The 21,572-nt window shown below is 37.2% G+C and overlaps 1 protein-coding gene across 3 annotated transcripts in view; it reads right to left on the reverse strand.

Annotated features, from left to right (window-relative positions):
• pwp2h (PWP2 small subunit processome component) overlaps positions 1-21,572 on the reverse strand; it is a 41,842-nt gene that overhangs the window by 19,974 nt on the left and 296 nt on the right. Inside the window, exons 2-14 of one of the 3 annotated variants that reach the window (XM_056254276.1) lie at positions 21,410-21,522; positions 21,180-21,274; positions 19,984-20,083; positions 19,743-19,886; positions 17,537-17,672; positions 16,470-16,741; positions 14,730-14,873; positions 13,963-14,033; positions 13,737-13,873; positions 13,518-13,666; positions 6,213-6,360; positions 4,586-4,736; positions 4,298-4,478 (exon numbers count right to left, since the gene is read on the reverse strand). In XM_056254276.1, coding sequence (XP_056110251.1) covers positions 4,298-4,478; positions 4,586-4,736; positions 6,213-6,360; positions 13,518-13,666; positions 13,737-13,873; positions 13,963-14,033; positions 14,730-14,873; positions 16,470-16,741; positions 17,537-17,672; positions 19,743-19,886; positions 19,984-20,083; positions 21,180-21,274; positions 21,410-21,522 — 1,841 coding nt within the window. Of the gene's footprint in view, positions 1-4,297; positions 4,479-4,585; positions 4,737-6,212; positions 6,361-13,517; positions 13,667-13,736; positions 13,874-13,962; positions 14,034-14,729; positions 14,874-16,469; positions 16,742-17,536; positions 17,673-19,742; positions 19,887-19,983; positions 20,084-21,179; positions 21,299-21,409; positions 21,523-21,572 lie in introns of those variants that run through there. The other 2 variants (XM_056254277.1, XM_056254278.1) reach the window with 2 other exon arrangements.

A 21,572-nucleotide genomic window follows, 5' to 3' on the forward strand; every position in this document is an offset into this window, starting at 1 on the left:
ATGCTGCGCTATATCCAGTTGCCCACTACGCCATAATCATGCTATTTTCGCTGTGTGCTGTATGTAAAATGTGTTACCTTATTTAAATAATAATAAAAAATTATTACCAGTGTGCACGAATTTACCAGATTACTGAGTGCCCTATTGGTTACAGTGTTTACTTTTTATTCATAGATTTTTAAACTACTACTTTATTTGTGGAAAAATACTGTAATAGGATTACAGAATCAAAAAGTTGCCATCTAAAGTATAAGCATGTTTATTTTAAATATTTTTTTCCTATTCATTTAGTTTTCATATTCATTCATTAATAGTAATTTGTATATACATATACATGTATATGTGCAATTACACATGCAGAGGGAGCATGTGAAACCCGAGGGAGCGGTTCTAGCAGACATGTGCCGGTATTCGGTAATGCGATAAATCGCAGTAATGAATATGCACAATATTGTTATCGCGGGCACTTCAAAATACCGTGAAAAATAATATATCTGAGTTTAGATTTTTAGAACGTGCATTAGCTTATTTTCCATTAACCGCTTAAAAAACACAGCGTATATGCTGCGCAAAACACGTGCGCACTCTGATGTAAACAATGAATCCCCACATGTATAAGCACTGTGTGCATGCGGCAGTGCGCACTCTATAGTCTAATGCAGGGATTCCCAAAGTGTGGTGCGCGCCAGCAGGGGGTGCACGAGAGGAAAAATGTAATGGCGGTCTGTTTTGTAAGTGGGATTTTTCCATACAATAAAATAAAAACCATGAACAGTAAACATTTCCTTTGTAATCGCTTTTATTTTAAATAAAAAAAAACTATAATTTATTAGTTTTTGATAGAAACGTTGAAAACAGCTGCTGTCTTCTACGCACTGCTCTGCACTGCAGCCGCTAACGTGACAAATGTGCTTTCACGCGTTTGCCGTCATATATCACAACCATTGAGTGTTTTCAACCACATAATGTTTATTTTAGGTTTCAGACATTTAAATACACGTAAGTACTAGCAAAACAATGATTTTGATTTAGCTGATTTCTATGGAAGCGGCAATATTAATCCTTTTCATTATAATAAGACGACATGTTTTATTCATATCAGATACACATTGTGTACGTAGCTTCACATTTTACCCTATTCTTCTCCCAGTTCACCGGCCTCTTACTTTCATGTATTTCGTGAGAAGTGGAGGAATTGACGTCACGTGTTGTAAATCCAACAGATCCGAGCAGATCATTCATTCAGCGCTGTGTTGTGGTTGCGCTGTGTCACGTGACAAGGAATGACGCGTCACCATGGAAACATTAAAGTGACAAGTTCTAAATAACGGTCGCCTTAAAAAACTCACGCTGGGGGGTCAGTTAAAATATTTTAAATTTATGTGTGAAATGGTTAAAAGTGGAAGCTTGTGCATAGCTTTGTTGCATTATATTGAAACTTTGTTGATGTTATTGTCATGCATGTTCTGGTTATTAGCGCATGATTAAACTAAACATGAGTCTTTATAGGGCGATAAAACAAAGCTTTGTTGCATTTTTTTTTTAAGTGGGGATTGGGGGTGCGCCAACCCGGTTGGGACATAGAAGGGGGTGCGCAGGAAAAAAAGTTTGGGAACCGCTGGTCTAATGTAAACAATCCTCACATGGAGAAGAAGCATGGCGGAAGGAGGAACTCTGCCGACGATTTATCCCCCGCAGGGCTGCCAACTACGAAATTCAGACAATAAATACCGTTTTGGCGCTTGTAAATGTGACGTGACAGATCGCTGCGCCTCAGACAGTTCAAGTAAACCGATAATCTGTTACTTTTTATTTAACCAACTTACCCAAAGGTATACATAATATCGATCAATCAGTGTTTTTCAACCACGGAAAGAGGTCAATAAAACTGCAGGAGAACAATTATGTCACAGAACGTTACATTTACCTCAGGAAAACCATTTAATGACCAGCACGTAAGTTGACTAGAAAAAATAGCTATAGAGAGGAGTATTTTGCTAAATATGTGCACTATATTACATATTTTAATATACATTTACTTGTCATTACATAATTATTGTTATAATGAAAACCGCATTACATTTAATTTCTCTCTGTATGTTTACATTATGTGAGATATATTTTTTCTTGAGAAAAATTTAAATGCAGGCTATCTACTGTAGTATCTACCTACCTAATATTTATCCAAATGAGTCAATATTGAATAAAGATTGAAATCCAATCCAAGAATTGAAATCGTGAAAATTGTGTTAAGCAATAATAACAGTAGCCTACCAGTCATTGTACCATGTTAACATTGTAACAGGTTTTTTTTTTTTAGATACCCCCAATCCATCTGTTTCTCTTGTGCAATTAAAATATCGTGATAATACCGTATACCGTGATAAAAGCTCAATCAATTAATCGCAGCATGAAAATTTGATACCGGCACATGCCTATAGCAGACCAATCACAGCGCTTGCGTCCGCATAGAATTGACGCATTGTTACATTTTTGGAGAGGTGCACGTCAGGGTACGCGTGCTACACACAGCCTACGACATAGCTACGGCGTGAGTTTGACGCAGAAGTATAAATTGAGCTTTACTTTAGATGACAAATTCTTGATTCTTTAATAATCATATTACATTATTTTTCACAAATATAGAAATTGTTTGAAAAAATTTGAATAAAGGAAACACTGTAACCAACAGGGCACTCAGCAATCTGGTACAGTAACACTAATTTTACATACAGCACAGGGAACAATATATGAATATGACATAGTGGCAACTGAATATAGCACAGCATAGTTTGAAATCAGCGACGAGAATACTTTTTGTGCGAAAAAAAACACATAAATAACGACTTTATTCGACTATTCCATTACTTCCTTGTGGGCCTGAGACGAGAGTTCAAGAGATTTCCACGACGCATGCGCGAGAACTGAACAAGAAGTAGTAGAAGAAGAACGTCCTCTTCTCAGTTCTCACGCATGCGTTCTGGAAATCTCTTCAACTCTCGTCTCAAGGCCCACAAGGAAGTAATGGAATAGTCGAATAAAGTCGTTATTTATGTGTTTTTTTCGCACAAAAAGTAGTCTCGTCGCTTGATAAACTTATAGTTGAGCCACTGTAGGCACATGGAATATTTAAACATTTTCTTTAATGACTTTCTGGGCCGTCAAGTTTCATTCCCTTAGGCAGCCTATGTAGCAGTGATCCACCTCTCAGATTTAATCAAAAATATCTTCATTTGTGTTCCGAAGATGAACGAAGGTCTTACGGGGTTGGTACAGCATGGGGGTGAGTAATTAATTACTTAATTTTCATTTTTGGGTGAACTAACCCAGTTTAATAGTTCATGTTAACTAATGTAGTTAACTAGATTTTAATAAATGGAACCATATTGTGTTACCGATTCAGAAGTCCCGTGAGGACAGATCAGTTGTTTTAACCAATTATTAAAGTGACGCGTCATTAGCGGACGTATACGCATTGTGTGGTTATCCCATCAGTTAGGACATCGCATACAATTTGTGTCAACAAATAGGTTTTTTTAGGACAGATTTTTTCGTTTATTGAAAGTGTGGTTATGTCAGCTGAATGTGGGGAACGCTTTTCAGAGAAGATAAGGCAACGTTTTTTTTAGCACAATTCACACACAGCGGGAAATAAATTTCCAATTGCGCCACGTGAAACTTCGGTCTTCTGACCTTTTAGCATCGTGTCAATTGATTTTGATTAATATGAGCGAGGGAGAGAAAGCAAGAGTGAATTGAGTGCGCGCGCGCAGCCGGGGCTCTCTCTGTTCCTTCTTTCAGTTAACAAGCACCCTGTCACAAGCGCAGCAGTCAGTTGTCTACATTAGGCTACTCACCGATCATATATGGCTTTGGCGGCCGACTGATGACTGAAATAGAAGTGAACTCGCGAACAGGTTGGGCAGCAAGCCAGCCGGGTACCCAGTTTGTTTCAGCGCGTGCGCGAACGAACGAACACGTCGTCACATGATATCGCTCAGGTCCTACTCGCAATATATAAATAAATCCACGCGAATTTTAGAACAAAGTCCTGCACTTAACACAAATTGAAACTCATAGGCCTAGTTGGATGGGGGTTCGAAAATGTAATACCTTGTCAGATGACGTTTATTACTTTTTAATACTTTTTAATGCCCTTAATTTTGGCAATTTCATTTACTACCTTTTAATACTTTTTACAACCCAGCGGACACCCTGGGTTGTAAACAGGACACCCTGTTTCCACCTCTGCATTTTTTAGATCATTTCCAAGCCCATTTGCTACTGTCTGACTTACTTTCCCTTGGCAGACTGTTTAGCAGTGATCTTGTCTGTCTCTTTACGTCCCATCTGCAGGTCATGGCGGCCAACAACACAGCCAGTCTGTCCTCCAGTCTGAGGGTTCCAGAATGTGATCTCACCATCCAGACAGGCCACTGCCAACTCTTGACCATCAGGACGATAAGTTACAGCCAGTCCTGAATGAGCACAGGTGCAAGACATCTTTAAATAACTTTTCTTTCCAATCCACCTGCTCTATTTCTCTATGAATAGTTTCACATCAACTGTCACTTTGTGAACTTGCCATCAGAGTTGAGCCGCAGGGTCTCTTTGGTCTGCCAACTGTCTAGCATGTCCCACAGCCGGACAGTTTTGTCCCATGACACACTGGCAAGCACAGACTGGACTGGGCTGAAGCACAAATTGCTGACCGGACCCTCATGACCACTGAGCACCTGCACCAGCAATAAAGAGTTACAAAGGACTGAATTACACTTCAAATGCAAAGTGATGCACCAAAATGAAAATTCTTGGCCTAGAAAGAAAATTATGGACCCACTGGGCCAAAAAACGTAAGGTCCCGATATACTTCAAGTGAAATCGAACAACGAATTACAGTGACGTCATTTCGAACAAAATCTGTCCAAACCGAACTTTGTATGGAGTTTGTTTTGGGGGTTCAAAACAGCTTGCCAGAAAAGTTCGCTACGACTGGTAACCACCTTTGTACTACCATTGGTCCGTGGCGATTACATAATAGGTAATAATTCATTTATTCAATAATTCATTTCTCCTGTTCAATCCGTTGAGGTCAGACGTCCGGTGAGTGAAAACATGAACACACTGGAGAGCTGCTTTATAGTAGAAAATGAAGTTGTACTTCTGATGAAATGAAACAGACACTGTTTTTCATGTTTAATATGGTAAAGATGCTTGATTTTAAGCAATCTATTGTATACAGTGCTATATAAATAAACGTCACGTGAATTGCAGAGCTTTTCACGTTGTTCTGATCAGACGCTATTCTTAATGCTTTATTTAAAAAAATGCTTGCTGTTTTCTCAAATTTGTTGTGTTTATTTTGTTAGAGAAGAAAGCGCGCAGCATATATTTACATATTCATCTAAACTCCGCTCTCAGCAGTGTGGGAGGCGTCGGATGTTCGCTAACAGTATATCGCTGCTCACATATTTCAAACTTCTTTTTACCCTAAGCGAAGAACGAAAAAGAACTTTGCCGCGAGTATATCAGGGCCTTATTTCAAACCTAATGTTTAGTTAACCAATAACTACAGTATCATTTCTATTTTTACACCATTTAAAGAAAAAAAAGCTGTTTATTGATATAATCTGACAACTATGGAAAAGAAAAAAGGATATTACATAACGCATTTGTCAGATAAGAAAAGAGCACACTTATTTAAGGACAACTCCGGCGCAAAATGAACCTTTGGTCTAATAACACATTGGTACCTAGTCAACCGTTCTCTGAGATTTGTTTTCATGATAATCGAATGTAAAGAGTTTTATCTCTAAAAACTGTTTAGCGTATAACGCTAGTATATAGGGCATAGAGTAATGAAAAATAAAGATCGCTAGTTAATACCACTAACAAAGCTCAAAATAGCCCCACATTAACACGGTAACATAATGAGGGTCCCTACATGCAAACCGAAGCATCGAGAACTTTGTAAGTGTACAGACAGTTTAATAAGAATATATTTTATAAAGACAGTCCACTTCGCGTACGCGAAGTTTTTCATTACTCTATGCCCTATATACTAGTGTTATACGCTAAACAGTTTTTAGAGATAAAACTCTTTACATTCGATTATCATGAAAACAAATCTCAGAGAACGGTTGACTAGGTACCAATGTGTTATTAGACCAAAGGTTCATTTTGCGCCGGAGTTGTCCTTTAAGCAGTCTGACCTCTAGCAGTCGTCCAGTCTGCATGGACCAAAGGAAGATCTCAAAGGAGTCCTGAGAACCTGCACACACCAACTCCCCACTACTGTCCACTGCCAGAGAGGAGAACTGGGCTGGTCGTGGTGATGTCATGGTACGGAAGTTCCGGTACCTGAGAGAACAGAGTTTAGCACCATTTTTTAATTCCTTCCATCCATCCATACATCCATCTGCAATCTGCAACTTATTTTTGTTTTCACTAAAAGTCAGAGTATCTCCCGACGCTTAAAGAGTGGTCCACTTTTGACTCAAAATGGATTCAACTCAATTTCAAACATGGGACTAATAACAAAGACAGACTTATTTATCAGTGATGCACCATAATGATTCCTTTACCGAAATTTTTTGTTTAGCCAAAACCCGAAAATAATGTTTGTTTAATAATCAATTAATTATTCAACTTTATTTAATAATAAACACTCAAATAAAAACACTTTTTACATAAGACCATTTATATAAAAACTTTTCTACTCCTATTGAAATATAAAATGTTTTAATTGTCTGCCATAAAAAAAAAACTTCTTATTTATTGTTTGAATAAATGCCATTACTTAAAGATTGACTAAAAATAAAATGAACATCTAATAGTGCACATATTAAAGGGGTCATATAATGGTACATGCACTTTTACAAGTTGATTGTACTGAAATGTGTGTTGGCAGTGCCTGTACACAAACATCATATAATGATAAAAATCCATCCAGTGGTTTTGTTTTAATCTCCTTGTATGTTTTCCCCTGCCTCAAATCAAGCCGTTCGTTTTTGTGACGTCAATAAAACGGACGCCACTCCCACGACTGTTGATTGACGGGAGCGTTTCAACACAGACCCGCCCTCGCACATGAGGTAGCTGTCAATCATAGTCTGCGCGGCGTGGACCGGACCGGCGCGGTCATTGTTGATATGCTGGAGCACTGTCTATGAGCAGAATGGCGTCTAAGCGATTGTGGTGTTCTGTTCTTGGGTGTAATAACGAACACAGTCATTTTTAATGTTCCTGAATCCGAACCGCTGAAGACGCAGTGGCTGAGTTTTGTTTTCGAAGGGAATATTCCACACGAGCAACGTCAATGCGTTCATGTTTGCGCGAATCATTTCTCACCAGACTGCTTTAAACGAGGGTCAGTATAAAGCTGGATTTGCTAAGAAGCTTTGCTAAAAAGGATCGGTACCAGATATTCGTGTTCCTGCTGAACCTCCAGAAGAACGGAAGTTAATGAAACGTTTTATTAAACTTTATATTAATATATTAATCTTTGCAAATCGCTAGCTGCACACTTCACAATGAATGCGTCTAAGGTTTACACTCAGTCAGGGTACATTACGGCATGTTTTCTATGTATGACGTTCTCAATATAATTCATAATTCCACGTTTATACTGAACAACGCGTTATGGTTATTTTGTTATTGTGTTACAAACGGTGTATGCACAGAACAGAGGGGCGGAGTGAGCGCAGCTCATGATCATTTAAAGTCATATGCACTGAAACGGCGTGCTGAAAACAGAGCTGTTTTTGACCAGTTAAAATAAGTGTTTTCTTACAATACTAATGAGAATTTTTAATTAAAGTATATTACAAACTTTTAATTTAGACCCTAAAGAATCATATTAGCTTGTACAAAAATGGCATTATATGACCCCTTTAAGCCAATGCTCCTCTCTAGAGTTGTTTTTCTAGATAACTAAGGAGCTAGGGGAGGGCGATATGGCAAAAATATCATATCACGATTTTTTTTCAGGAAAATCACGATTCACGATTTTATCACGATTCTTTTTCAAGTTGGTTTTACTATTTTGCAAGTGACTGAGCATTACAGCCAAACTAATGTCCCTATTTAAAAAATATATAAAATAAAAAAAGAATGGCAACCATTTAGGCCAAAGTGGCGAAGATAAAAATCTTTGTCATTTTCTTTATTAAAAAAATAAGAACAAAGATACACATTACACAACTTAATTGAAAAATGAAGCACTGTTTATTTCATTTGTGTGATACAATAGGTGTATTTAACAGTAGCATTGAGGTAAGTAATTAAATGAACAAATATGAAATTAAAACACTACATAGACTTCATTGTATAAATTATACATTGATTCTTATAAAAGCTACTATTAAAGTTCTCCGTCAAGAGCAGTGAGTGATTCTCTCTTTCTTTGTGTTTTGTTGTTTTATTAACATTAAAGGGATAGTTCCCCCAAAAATGAAAATTGTCATTATTTACTCCAAGTTGTTTTAAACCCAAATAAGTTTCTTTTCTGTTGAAAAAAGTTAACCAAACAGTTGCTGGTCATCACGGACTTCCATAGTATATATTTTTCCTACTATGGAAGTCAATAGGGACAAGCAGCCGTTTGGTTACCCACATTCTTCAAAATATCTTCTCGTGTCCAAAACAAGAAAGAAACGAATACAGGTTTGGAACAACATAAGAGTGAGTAAATAATGACAGAATTTTTTAATATTTTGGGTAACTATCCCTTTAAAGTGTTAAGCACAAGAATGCCACGACGCATGCGCAAGAACTGAGAAGATGAGAGATGCTTGTAAACAGACTGTAGCACTTCCTGCGTCATCTTTTCAGTTCTCTCGCATGCATCGTGGCGCTCTCGTGAATTCACGTCAGAGGCCCACACGGAAGAAAATGAATAGTTGAATAAAGTCGTTATTTTTGGGGGGTTTTGCACACAAAAAGTATTCTAGTCGCTTGATAAACTTAAGGCTGAGCCACTGTAGTCACTTGGACTATTTTAACAATGTCTTTACTAACTTTCTGGGCCGGCAGATGCAATTACCAAGCAGCCTATGAAGAAGTGAGACAGCTCTCAGATTTCATCAAAAATATCTTAATTTGTGTTCCGAAGATGAACGAAAGACTTACAGGGTTGGAACAACATGAGGGCGAGTAATAACGGACATAATTTTCATTATTGGGTGAACTAACCCGTTAAAAACAAGCGGCAGCATATTTACTATTAGGTAACAGTCACTTTAACCCTCTGGGGTCGACAATCACGCCGGCGTGATCTGCTCGCTTTTTTTCTTATCAGTGCAAAAGAGACTCAAAATACTCGGTTTATTTTGATCTTACATTTAAGCGTTATACATCATTAGATCCTGTTAAGTTTCTATTTTTTTTGTGGATACTCACAATAAAAACAAAGTGTTGTGCTTTTCACCAAATAAAGAAAAACAAACATGATGCGAGTTCTGCGTTCTCTCTGTCAGTGAAGTCCATTCTGAAACGCGTCCTAAGATTAACTGTAACTCCGCGATTACTTGTCACACAGGCACGAGAGATTTTTCTTTATGAAGCTTGAATTCTCTTCTTTTAAATGAAGTAATTTATATAAAAAACAAATATTCTCAGTTTATGCAATCTGTATGAAAAGAGAGTGCTGTCAGTATTTTTTTCCCCAGCTCATTACACTTCATTACGCGTTAATCTGACACGCCCACGGAGGACGCGCGCTATTCAAACGCAAATGTCGAGGCAAGCCATGACAATGCCCACATCAGCCGTTCCACCGCGGTGGTAAAATGTGTGGTGTATTTGCTGCCTTTTACCGCTAAGAGGGGCTACAATCATAAAAGTGTTCGTTTATTCCGGTTTATTCTCCCTAATGCGTAATCTGCTGCCACACCGCGCTGATTCAGAGCGATTGAAAGCTGGTAGCAGATGAATTCAACAAGTGAAACTTAGCTAAAATAATTCATAATCACAATACTGAAATTAGGCTACTGAAATGTAATTGAATAAATAATGAAAACATTTCAACATAAAACATTGCAATAAAAACATTTAGGCTACATCAATGAGGCTTTACAACTTTAACAGCATACAGAAGACAGCTCAGTGATCAACGCAACAACACAAGCTTCGAGGAGCTTCAATCGACCCGAGATCGAATCTCAATGTAGGCCTAGCATATGCCTACATGTTGTTAACCGATGTTGTCCTACAGCGTTTATATTTTACCACCTTGATGCTTAAATAGTAACTGTTTATAACTGTTTACTTATTTAAAGTCAAGAGTTTTGTTTAATTATCATTACAACTTGTATAAGCAAACAAAATGTTCAACTCAATATTAAAGTCTACAGGGATCTTTGGATCCTTACAACCAGGCATGCAATTTGTGAATTAAGTTTTTATTTTATTTTGTATTATTCAAATAAATATCGAAACACGGTGCTTCGTGGTAATGCTGCTAAATTAAATAACATTTATATAATAATTATGAACTTAAATGAAACAATATCGCAACATTTCGACAAATACATTATTTGATCTGTTTTTACATTTTAATTCAGGGCGATTTAGCCTACATTTAATTAGAGCGAGATTTTCACCCTTGTCTTGTCATTTTCTCATTGGGAAGCGCTTACATTAGGCATGTTTGAGTAGATCCTCTGTAGGCCTACCTCTCGTTTTCATATGGATTAGCCTACACAATCAGATAACATTTATTAGCCTAAATATTTAGACATTTAAAGGCTTTAGACCTAGCCGATTTCTTATCGTGACTGAGCTGAAGTGGCTTTCGGTTCATTTTTGTGACGCGCAGTTCCCGGAGACAGAGACACATACTGTTTTTGTCGTTAGCCTAATATGAATACAAGTTTACAGTTTTGAACGATGTAAGCTACTCTACTCTTATCTGTATGACCAAAAAATTACGGAGTCGCCTATTAAGTTATTTTAGCTGTAATAATGAGAAAAATAAATTAATCTAAATGAACGCGCCGCTGCGTTTGTCAAACACTAACTCACGATGCCAGAATAAAACCCGACTTTAGAAAAAAATGCATTGGGCCACTCGGCGTGGTGTGCCAAAACACTTAATTATAAACTTCAATATTTCATTCAAAATAATCTCAACACGCTTTGTGAAATTTTGAAAAGCCGTGCATGCATTAGGGCCACTGGAACTAATGAACAACTGAAACGCTGGTTTTGATTTTATTGTTTGTCGTTTAAACGTGCCTGTTGCATATCTCTATTTTATATATTTGATATTGGTGAAGTAGCCTATAGCATTGATTAGCTGTGGAGGGAGGGGTGTGGGGATTAAAATAATTCAGCAGAAGCAGGGATGCTTAGACCAGAAGGAAATGCCAGTCCCCGCCCTGGCAAATCACACTTTACTTAAAACCATGTTTTTAAAAACTCTAGGTTGTAGGGAACAGACCTCTCTGCCATGCGCGCGCACGGTTTGGAGCACAATATCTGTCTCGCATGCACGCTCGCTCTAGATAGATTACGGGATATTTTAACTAATTTGCGGTATAACTAGTCGATCACGAGTGGCTCAACAGGTAGATCTATAGATAAACTATATCTTTCAGGAATTTGACCGACCGGGTTGACACTTCAGCGTGAGAAATCGGGGGTGTGGCGTGAGAGCCTGGAATCAAATAAAAATATATATAATTTATTTTTTTACAGAACTGCTTTTTAAATTACGATTGGTAGCCTATTATTATACAGATGCAAAGTCGTTCTGTTGGATACTATTTTGTTTCTTAGTGTAAAATGGAAATGCATGATAATTGTATTTTATAAATATAAGCAAAAAAACTGTATGGTGTAACAGAGTTTTAGAGCTAGACAAATCTAAATAAATATAAAATTTACAGCAGACCATGTTTGTGCGGGATTTGAACCCGTGTCATCTTGATGATGAAACGTAAGTTCTACCGCTCGGCTATGATTTTTCTCACTGAGAAATACCCAAACGTTTGTTTTTCACATGAGCGAGAAAACGTTTTGTCTTTAGCCTGTGAGTGTAGGCCTATACTTTAGCCTTTTACAGTTTTAAAAGATTATATCTTATATAGATTATACCAACAATTTGTTGTAGGCTTATTTGGAAATTACCATAACTTGTAGTATTTCATCCTCAGGCTACTGTTAATAGACATTAGCCCCACTTACGTTTTGCTAAATGTCCCTTTGCGCCACCTGGCGGTCATTTCGCGTTCGACTATGAAATGCGACTGGTTTATTTTTACCGCGGTGGATGGCTAAAAGGTGTGACTAAAAATGTGCTTTTGGCTTTCATTTATATTTTGATTGTTTGTATATATATATATATATATATATATATATATATATATATATATATATATATATATGTGTGTGTGTGTGTGTATATATAAATATTTATTTATTTATATATATATTGTCCTTGCATTCTTTCTTGTGTGACACCCCTGAATGAAAGGCTCATTAGTATGCAGTCTGCTCAGGTGAGAACTGCCTAATTATTCATGAGGGGGTTGGGCCGTTCCGCCCATCCGCATATTGCCTTTGCAAACAAAAAAATTTGAATGATTAGGCAGAATGATTTTCAGATCAATTTGAAGCAAAAACTCTAGGCGACAACATCCACTAGTCAAAAGTCTTGTGGACAGATATTTAGTATGTTATTTGTGGCCTTATATTAGAAACTTTATTTTTTAGTTTTTTCAATAACCACGCATAAACAATATTCTCTCAAAAATACAAACATGTACATACATGTTGATAACATATTATGGTAGCCCTGTGTGTGCTATATAGAGTGTAATTTCACCTGTGCCATTAATATGTTTATAAGCAACTGAAAAAAGCACAAATGTCAGAGCATGCCAAAACATCTCAAGGACCCCGAAAACACCTCAGACCCCAGAGGGTTAAGACTGGCACGTGATGCCTCTAATATACAAGCACCAGATTTTCTGACAAATACACACAAGTAAACCTTGTGTGTATTTGACAGTATTAGCGCAATTAAGACTCGAAAGATAACTTAGTCCAGTAACCAGGCGCTTTTTGACATGCTTTTAGTGCCTGTGCAATTCGGGTTTATGCGGTCAGAAAAGCGCATGTTAGAACAGAGCATCAGCACGCGAATGAAATATTTAACCGGCAAGGCTTTAAAGCACATGCAAATAATGAACTTTTGAGAATTGCAGTGTCCCGTACCTCTGCATTAACATGTGATGTGTATGTACGTCACGTTGTAGCTACAGTTGAGCACATGTTGAGACAGAGGCGCCAGAACTGCAACTGATAGAATGCACTGTAGCACGGTACTACAATATTTAAAAAATCGTGATATCACACACCCCTAGGAGCTATGGTCATTTAATGGCTTTCCTGAGGTAAATGTAACGTTATGTGACATTGTTTATAAGCTGTTTATTGACTTCTTTCTGCAGTTGAAACACTGAGTGATTACAGGAGGAGACATGATACATTTCACAAAATGAATAACATGATACCTGTGCAGGTCAAATGCTCTAACAGTGCCATCTAGTGAGGCGCTGACCACCACAAAGCCACTGGAGGTGAAGGCAACATTGGTGACACTGCTGGAGTGTTCAGTGAACGTCACAAAACAGAGGCCACTGTTGTTGTTCCACACTTTTACCTGGAAAGTAGCAGTTTAACTTAATCTCTTATTTATTCTCTCAATAAAAACCTAGCGTTAGAAGACTCACCTTCCCATCATCCCCTCCAGTAACAAGATACTGACCATCAGGTGAATAAGCCAAAGAGTTCATGTTGTTGAAGTGTCCTTGCTGTTTGAACACATAGGACTCACTCTGCCATTCCCAAACCAGCAGCTGGCCCAGACCTTTAACATAGAACAGAAGCAAGAAATTATATCAAAGGATAGCACACTGTTGTGCTCTTAAGAAAAAGACCTGGTTGTAAGAATAATACCTGAACAACCAAAGCCAATCCAGTCGCCAGTGGGGTTCATAGCAATGGTAGAAATCCTCTGATCTGAAATACTAGATGTGAATTCAATAAACAACAGCATGGAATAAATTCACAGCAATGTAGTCACAAACAATAGTAGTTGAGACTGAAGATAGATGAAAATCGAAATACAAAACACACTGGAGGTTGAAGCTGGGTCTTCATTTAGGCAATTTTTATATAAAGATTCTTAAAACCTCAAGATCTTTTACTTTAAACGAAATACAACTTTCTATTAAGATGCCCTCGTAAGGCTCCACACAATAACATTATAATATGAACAGTGCAGTCCGATTCACAGAAAATGGCTCTTATGAAAACGTCTTTTTAAAGAACCACTATAAAATATAAGACCTCAGACTTAACTCTTCAAAAAAAGCTGCGACACATAATATGTAAGATTTACTTCAATCGTTATTCACAGAGAAGTTTTTTGTTTGTGCTGCTTATTTTGTTAAATAAACAGCAAATTAACTGCACAGTTTGGGCTCTGTTGTTCATTTTTAAAATGCATATTCTTGTAACATACCAAGTTAGAAGGTTCCCTGAATAATTTACAGCATTAGCTGAAATATCATTGTTTTTCTAAATGTAAGTAAAAAGGGCATCATAACTGAAATATGCCCAAAATACAATTCAAATCGAGAGCTCAACCGCAATTGCATTTAAAAAATAACAGCCCAACTGGAGATATAATTTGACAAATATTCACTTGAAATATGGCAAACCTGAGTGAGTGAATGAGGTCAAATTCTGGCAGCTCATGCAGGTGGAAAGCTCCAGATGCGAAGCCGGTCACAAGAATGTGTGTTTTCTTGTGGAAGGCAGCCGCAGTCAAATTGTTGAAATCCCCTTCCTTGTTAAAATAGTGTCTGTTTAAATGCAATATTAGAAACACATCTTTTCATGTTATTATAGACACATGAGAGCTTTTTCCATGCTCAACAATCAGTTTAAAGGCCTGTTCAGACCAACACAAATGTTCAATATGAAAATTCAGCCCAGTTTTCGCATGTAATTTGTCTGTTCAGAATAATCACTCTTTGACAGTAGTGGTGCTTACGGAAGCACAGAAACACAGCGGTACACAAGGAAAGCAGCTTGTTATGCTCATCAAGTTGCTAAAATACACCAGTTCATTCCCCCTCCCCCTCTTTTTTAATTTTCTTATGTTTGGTCATAATTGCCTTTAATTATGTGTTCATTGTTCAAAATATTGCAGAACATATAACGTCATCTAGCAACATTAAGCAACTTTTTGATCAGGTTTTAACTACTTCACATTCCAAGTAGTTGGCAATTGTGATTAAACACCTCTTTGTAAAAAATTCCATGCAAATCATTTGTTTTAGTTTTAAAAGGTGCATTAACCGCCGTTCATTCAAATTAAAATGCTTTTCGCACCTTATTTTTGCATAACATTCGTCTTGGTGCGAACAGGCCTTAAGGGGACAATGTGTACTTTATGTATTTTATTATTTAAAATCATTATTTTTATTCATAAATATGTCCTCAATGGTGTACAAATACATCTGCCAATTATCTGACTTATCCTCGTAAACGAAGAATTTATTATCTTTATATACATGGGACGGGTAGGTCCACGGAGGCTTCCATGTAGTTCCGCCATCTTGAAAAACTATAATAGCAGAGAGGGACAAAAAGTACTGGGCCAACGCGTTTCCACAGCGCATTTTCGTTCAGAGCCAGCCAGTAACTGAAAGCAGCAGAAACGGAGGAGCAGAGCAGTGAGAGGTGCTTGTCACTGCCCCGGCAAGTTTAAAAGGCTACATCGCAAATCCTCGTCGCCAGAAAAGTCCAAAATAGATCGTAAAAGGAAACGTGACCGGAGATTACAAAAAACACGAGTTAATGTTGGGATAGCTTTTTCCAGGTGGATAGGGCTAATGCAGGAGAAAGATTTCAAAAGAGACGCTGAAGTTGCCTGCTTCCTTCTCGACAGGTAAGTCAATGTTACAGTCTTAATTACAAGCTTTTTTTCATTGTTTGGTTGTGTACTTTATTTTATAGATAGATGAACATTTATACTTAAAAGTTGATGATGATATCTAACAATGCACGTACTTCAGAAAATATAACGAATAAACAAGGCATAACTACTTATTACAATAGTTCATGTTTTTCACAGTCAGTAATTCATACTGTAACATTCGTTTGTTCGTTGTGTCAAGTTACTGTTTGTTTGAAATAACAAACCTGTTCACCCGAAGGAACACTCGACGAAGTGCTATTAGAAGACATCCTGTCATAGCTTTTTGGTACATAATGGCTACCGTAGATGCAACGCGCATTTGAAAAAGCGAGGCGCTGGAGAGCACAATTCGTTTGAATGCAAAACACATTTTCACCGCTAGATGGGAGAAATTCCTACACATTGTCCCTTTAAGAATTGACCAATAGATTGAAGAGATAAGGATAGTTTGAGAGAGAAAAACTGACAAACTCACTTGCTCCTCAGTGAATAGCGAACATTTTTGATGCCTTCCACCTCTTTGGGTGTTTCTGCGCTTCCTTTAATCACATCTCCTCTGGTCTCACCATCCTCGCCTACAATTTCCACAATATCATCATCTTCTTTTTCCTCCCCTACTTCATCTCTGCTTTTTTTCTCCTCCTGCATCTTCTTTCTCTCAGAGTATTTTGGTCCCTTCCGTAAGCCCTCGAGCTCAGTGTCACTTTCCCATACACACAAAGTGCCCTCCTGGCTCACTGTGTACATCTGTAAAAACAAGTGAAAATCAGCTTAAAGGTGCCACATTTAAGCACAGGCATGTCATTAGAGCACAGCTAAAACAAAGTTCCTTTCAAACTCAGTCACTCATGACACTACCCGAAAGCTTTCAAAGACTAGGTTAGTTATAAACTAAAGTTTTGAATATAGATGATAAAAGAGAAATCCTCCCACATGCAATTCCATATTGCGACTGATCAAGTCCTATTAAAAGAGCTAGCAAATGAGCTGATTAACTGAACAAGATATACTACACTGAAAAATGTGGAGCAAAAACTATTTTCACTTAATTGTTAGTTAAATTTAACAAATAATAAAAAAGATAATAATCTGTTTTATTTACAACTTTCCAAAAATATTTTTTTTACAGTGTACACCAGGGTTTCTTGTGTGGGTCAGGTCAATTGAGGGTGGTTATGATGTGTAGCTTATAAAATTCAAAAGTATTACTTTGAAAGACACTGACCGTACATGACATTTTCTGAAAAGAGAAAATGTTGAAAACAAAAATTTCGAAATAACAGTTAAAATGGAACCACTTCCCAAATCAACTGGTAGGTTCGGTTTGGGAAAAGTCTAGTTTTGTAGTATTGCAATGTTGCAGAACATCTTGCAATGGCAGAAAAATCCAATGAATTAATAAACAATCTATTACAACTTTTTCATATTTAATATACAACATGTTGCAAAATACTCTTGACACGATAAAACCGTAACGAAAGGGCTGCTAGTTGATTTACCCATGTGCTACACAAATGCAGCAGACACTTTATACAAACTTACATCCAAGCTGTCCTTCTCAAAGAAACAGCCCATTATGATGTCCTTATGACCACCAAGCGAGTAGTAGATGAGATTCGCCCATCTTTCTGCTCCAAAGATCCAAGTGGTCATGTCCTTGCTTCCAACAGCAAAGCACCTAGTTATCAGCGAAGGAGAGTGAGAGTGTAACTGGTTACATAGTGGTAAAATACAGTACAAGAATTGTTTGCAGTGTGTTATATTTCAAACACATTACTAGATACCGTGGGAAACCAGCATGTAAAAATGGACAAACACAAAACATGTGATTAGGGGCCAAGCACCGAAGGTGCAGAGGCACCTATTGTATCTGTTAGTTTTCTTATTATTATTCTTCTTCTTCTTCCGCAAATGGAAGTCTATGGCAGCCCTATGAACCGTATATAGGAAAATGATGAAATTTGGCACACTTATAGTGATGATAATGAAAAGTAATTGTAGCAAGTTTTGAGTCTCTAGGACCAACTCTATAGCGCCACCACCAGTTCAAAAATTCAACATTGAAATGGTTATAACTTTTGTAGCCTTTGATCTAGAGACATGAAACTTAGTACACCTGATTCCACTCATCATGTTGATTACAACCAATACCTTACATTAAGACCCCTGCCCATTACAGTAGTGGCCATTTTGAAAAGTACAGTAATCAGTTTTTTCCCTACTCCTCCTTCAAATTTTGTCCAATTTTGTCCAAACATGTGCTCAAATGATCTTCGGACTGAGCCGCATAGAAATGACTGAACAGAATTTTTTGCTATACTGAAAAAAAAAAAGTTATGATGTCGCAAACTTAACAAGGTCGACCCAAAATTGGTTCAGAAGCTATAGCTCGGCCAAAGTTTGATCAATCGAAACGAAAATTGGTACGCTTCATCGGAAGCATGGTCTGAGGGTGCATGCCAAAGTTGGGAACAGCGCCACCTATGGGTCATGAGATATGAAAAATAGCTATTTTGGCCAATAACTTTTGAACAGTTTGTCAGAAAATCATAAATGTGGTATCTATGGATTCCTTGTGTCATGTCGATTCTGGGGATATCAATTTTGCCAGGATTGGATGTACCACGTGTCCGCCATTTTGAATTTTGTCATAATTTGCCATATCTTTTAAAATATTTGACATATCTTCACAAAATTTAGTATGGATCATCATTTGCATAGCCTTAAGGTACCTGAGAAGTTTGAACACAGCGCCACCTAGTGTTCCAAAGGTATAAGGTTTTTTGAAAAAAAGCTTATAACTTTTGCAAATATAGTTCAAATTTTAATTTCTTTATGTCATTATATTCCTTGGCTTATACCGATTATAACGATATCTCGTTTGTCATTTTCCAACAATGTGACTGCCCGCGATATTGGGGCAAATGAAAAACAGTTTTTTCGCTACTCCTCCTTCAAATTTTGCTCAATTTTGTCCAGAATTTTATCAGATGATTTTTGCTACCGTTCCCGAGATATTCGTCTCTAAAGTTGACCTAGCCTGTGTTTGTTGCCTTATGCTAGTTAGCTTAGCATAATAATTGGTTAGCATGCTAACCAAATGTCATTCTTTCTAATGCGTCTCTTCAGCTATCAGGATAACCATAAGCTACATTAGCATTATGCTAGCTTAGCATGCTAATCTGGTTAACCTGCTTTTGTGTGCTCATTCTTACACTGAAGGATCTCCTCTGCAGCTTGTGATTGTATGTCCTCTGAGTGGCGCAGTCTGCTAAACAATGTGTTACTAATCCTGAGCCGTTCCGGTTGTGGTTTCAAGCCCCATGTTATACAATTTCAAATCATTGTGTAATGTTATGTAATTTGGAGCCAATTGCTGCAGTTTTACCTTTAACAACTCAAGTCTCCGTAAAATTTGAACAAACCACTGTTTATGACTACCATGCTGTGTAAAAAAAAGGTTATAGCTTTGAAGAAATTCTAATAATTTAATATGTAGCAACTGTTTAACAATGGGAATTTTGATTTGAACAATTGGTAAGTTGAATAAGTTTTCAAATTAAATCCAAATATGTCAAACATGGTCAAAAGGTGCTTGGCCCCGCAATCACTGCTTGCAGTTATATTTTATATTTGTTATCGCATTGAAAAAAAGAAAGAAGTATAAATCGCACTGTAACAAAATGACTGCTGTGAGGCAGCATTCATACATCAGAGGAAAGAATATAGAAAAAAAGCTTTTACGCACTTGGAATCATCTGTCCAGTCGATACAAGTCGTCTCATCAAATGGTCCATAATAACTCTTTTCTAATGCAAATGCATTAAACTCTCGGTTTTTTCCAGGTGCATCATACATTAGAGCCACATTTTTCTTTGTTATTACAAATTTCCTATAAAAAATTAAAGGAACATGAAATAAGAGCTACTCATGCATAGAGTCATATTGTGTAGATAAAAAGCGCTGTGTGCAGGTGTGTAATAGCTGACCTTCCATCAGGGGAAAAGGACACACTGTGAACAGGATTATGGAAGTGATGATGGTAAAGTACTGCCCGAGTGACCAAGCTCACCAGTATGGCTGCTCCATCTGAAACACATCCATCAAACGGTGTTCAACTCAAAAACTTACTTGGCATAAAAAATAACCAACAAACTGTAATGCCACATTTTTCCAACTTAGACAGTGGAGTCCAAAACTACGCTTGTTCTATGCTTCCATTTTGTCATTCATTACATTATTTTTCCCTTACAAATGATATTATTAGCATAATTATTTGAATGAAAAGCTAAATATTATTAATAATTTCATTATTTCTTAGTATTTGGTACATCTCCCTTTTTCTTTAAAGGGTTAGTTCACCCAAAAATGACATTTCTGTCATTAAATACTCACCCTTATGTCGTTCCAAACCCGTAAGACCTTCATTCATCTTCAGAACACAAATGAAGATATTTTTGATACAATTTGAGAGCTTTGACAGCAACGTCATTGCAACTTTCAAGACCCAGAAAGGTAGTTAAAACGTTGTTAAAATAGTCCATAGGGGGGGTTTGTGCACAAAAAGTATTCTCGTCGCTTCATGATATTAAGAACCACTGTAGTTACATGGACTATTTTAACGATGTTTTAACTACCTTTCTGGGTCTTGAAAGTTGCAATGACGTTGCTGTCAAAGCTCTAAGATTTCATCAAAAATATCTTCATTTGTGTTTCGAAGATGAACGAAGGTCTTACGGGTTTGGAACGACACGAGGGTGAGTAATTAATGACATAATTTTCATTTTTGGGTGAACTAACCCTAAGTAGCATATACTTGAACCAGCATGAATGCCACAAGTTTGTGTTAAAACCTGATGATCCATGTTATTCAGCATGATCTGAAAATGTTCCAAAGACCTTGTGCTTCTTTGGAAGCAAGGAAATATGGGAGATAACATGGTTGATGTCAAAAATTTGCTAACTTGATTATTGACACAGAAAAGGTGCAGAGTCATCTATATTACATTTCATTAGCATTTTATGTTACACAATTTCTTTATTCATAACCTTTACACTTATTTCTCGGGATCAAATTTGATTTGGGACTATTTTCAAAAAGGACTTTTTTGAACAGGTTTTGAACACAGGCAGACATAACATGACATAAAAAAATACGCATGGAGAATGGTGGACTTTCAAATACCTTCATCTATAAGTATGGCAAGATTCCCATCTGGAGAGACTCCAAAACAGGTGATGTTCTTTGTGGTGGACACTGGTAAGGTTTCTGATCGATTACTGAAGAAAAATAACATTCCTCAGCTGAAATCAGTATAACTTCCACTTGTAAATGAGAGTGTTTTCAACTCACAAACTCACTTAGACTGGCTATGAAATCAGCTTGTTTGAACGTTATGAAATAGAAATACTCACTTTTTCATATCAAAGACGGAGATGCGGTTCCCGACAGGACTGATGACAGAATTCCCATCTTTAGAGAAAGACAGGTTCCCGTGGCGATAAAATGCGCCTAATAAGTTGGAAAACTAGACGGAAATGCAAACAAGTTCAATCCAAACGTTCTCTTTCAGGCATG

The sequence above is a fragment of the Rhinichthys klamathensis genome, unplaced genomic scaffold, assembly GCF_029890125.1.
Source record: "Rhinichthys klamathensis goyatoka isolate OS25496 unplaced genomic scaffold, OSU_Roscu_1.1 h1tg000111l_1, whole genome shotgun sequence".
Lineage (NCBI taxonomy): Eukaryota > Metazoa > Chordata > Actinopteri > Cypriniformes > Leuciscidae > Rhinichthys > Rhinichthys klamathensis.